We start from the raw sequence: 1,610 nt of genomic DNA on the forward strand, positions 1-1,610 counted from the left end.
CTACCAGCACGTCCGCCGCTGGACAAAGAGCGAGGGCACCCCCCGCGCCTCCGCGAATTCTATAGGGTGTTGTTGTCTACGACACCGCATTTCGATCTTGAAGAAGGACAGGCCTCCTCCGAGAACGTGCTTCCGTAGATGAACAGGATGAAGTCGGCGTCCACCTCCATGAGCTGGGCGTCGGTCGCATACTTTTCGGCGAGCACCTTGACCTTCTTGTACGCTTTCTCGTACCGCGGCCAGATCTCGTCGTCGATGTAGGCGGTGCCCGCCATCGAGCCCTCGAGGCCCATCGCGAGCAGGAACTCGGTCATGCCCTGGTTCATCGTCTGGCGGCGACGAGGGTGGCGGTGGTGAGGGTCGCAGGCAAGGCAAGAGCGCGTTGGGCGTCGGGAACGGCAGTGCGGTGCGTTGGCTCACCACGGCCCGTTCGGGCGGCTTGGTGAAGGTCTGCTTCACGCCGCAGTTGATGATCTCCAGAGGGTACTTGGTCTGTTGTGTGCCAAAGGAGAGCGTCGGCACAGCGAGCATCATGGCCATCAAGAGGCGATGCGATTTGATGTGTTGGCCCTGCACTGAGGTGCACTTTACTGTCACGCTTCCGTGCTCGTGAAATCCGCGATTTTTTTCATACTTAGCCTAAAAATGAACGGGGGAACACGCGAGGACACGACGTGGCACGAGTTGTTTGGTGTTGCTAAAAATCTCTCTCAAACGCACGGACGGACAACAACAACGTTTGTTTGGTATTGCTAAAAATCTCTCTCGGACGGACAAAACAAACCCTGTCTGCACGTCTCGCGCGCGCGTGAACAGGGCTCCAGGCCCCAAATTACGTGTGAGTGTTAGAGTTGTTTGGTATTGCTAAAAATCTCTCTCTCGGACGGACGGGGCACAAACGCCAAGAGAGAGAGAGAAAGAACAGCCGTGATCTGACCGCTGACCTTACAAGCGCCAGGCCAAGGAAGGAGGCGCGCTCGGACGGAAATTGATGATGGGAAGGCGAAACATAGTCGGACCAACGACAAAACGGGGATCAATAAAAGAAGAAAAACGACGTAGCGGCCACGCTGGCGGAGGCCCGGCGAGAGGCAATGCTTCGCGCCTGTGCGCTGCCGTTCCACGCCCGCTGTGCTCTGCCGTTCCGCTCCGCATTCCGCTGCGCGCACAGCGGCCGCCGGCGTGGCAGCGCGCCTCCGGCGCCTCAGCCGTTCCGGCGAGGAGGCGACCGCCGGACCGCCGACAAGCTGCGCGCCTCGCAGAAGCTTCCGCACCGGGAAAGGCCAATCAACAACCAGGACATTGGCGAGCTCAACCTGGTGTTCCTCGGCACGGCGAGCGCGCAGGCGACGACCTCGCGCGCGCAGCAGTCCGTCGCGCTGCGCGTGCAGAACGAGACGTGGCTCTTTGACTGCGGCGGGCAGACGCAGATGCAGATGCTGCGCGCCGGCATCGCGCCGCTGTCGGTGACGCGCATCTTCATCTCGCACATGCACGGGGACCACGTCTTCGGGCTGCCGGCCGTGATCGCCATGTGCGCAAACTCGTCGATGCAGCAGGTCGAGCAGATGTAGACAGCCTCCGCTGCGGCGACGGCCTCGGCCGCCTCT

The 1,610-nt window shown here is 61.2% G+C and overlaps 2 protein-coding genes across 2 annotated transcripts; one reads left to right on the top strand and one right to left on the bottom strand.

Moving 5' to 3' along the window:
- Nucleotides 1-59: 59 nt before the first annotated feature.
- Nucleotides 60-534, bottom strand: EMIHUDRAFT_256730 (hypothetical protein; the record flags this gene model as incomplete). Its single annotated transcript, XM_005766287.1, has 2 exons — nt 60-329; nt 421-534. 2 exons carry the CDS (start codon nt 532-534, stop codon nt 60-62), a joined length of 384 nt encoding a protein of 127 aa, XP_005766344.1.
- Nucleotides 535-1,094: 560 nt separating this feature from the next.
- EMIHUDRAFT_256732 (hypothetical protein) lies at nt 1,095-1,574 on the top strand (the record flags this gene model as incomplete). The annotated part of the gene is made up of 1 exon (XM_005766288.1): nt 1,095-1,574. The coding sequence occupies one exon, from the start codon at nt 1,095-1,097 to the stop codon at nt 1,572-1,574; it is 480 nt and encodes a 159-aa protein (XP_005766345.1).
- Between the last annotated feature and the right edge of the window lie 36 nt (nt 1,575-1,610).

Source organism: Emiliania huxleyi, assembly GCF_000372725.1.
Source record: "Emiliania huxleyi CCMP1516 unplaced genomic scaffold EMIHUscaffold_5194, whole genome shotgun sequence".
Classification (NCBI taxonomy): domain Eukaryota; phylum Haptophyta; order Isochrysidales; family Noelaerhabdaceae; genus Emiliania; species Emiliania huxleyi.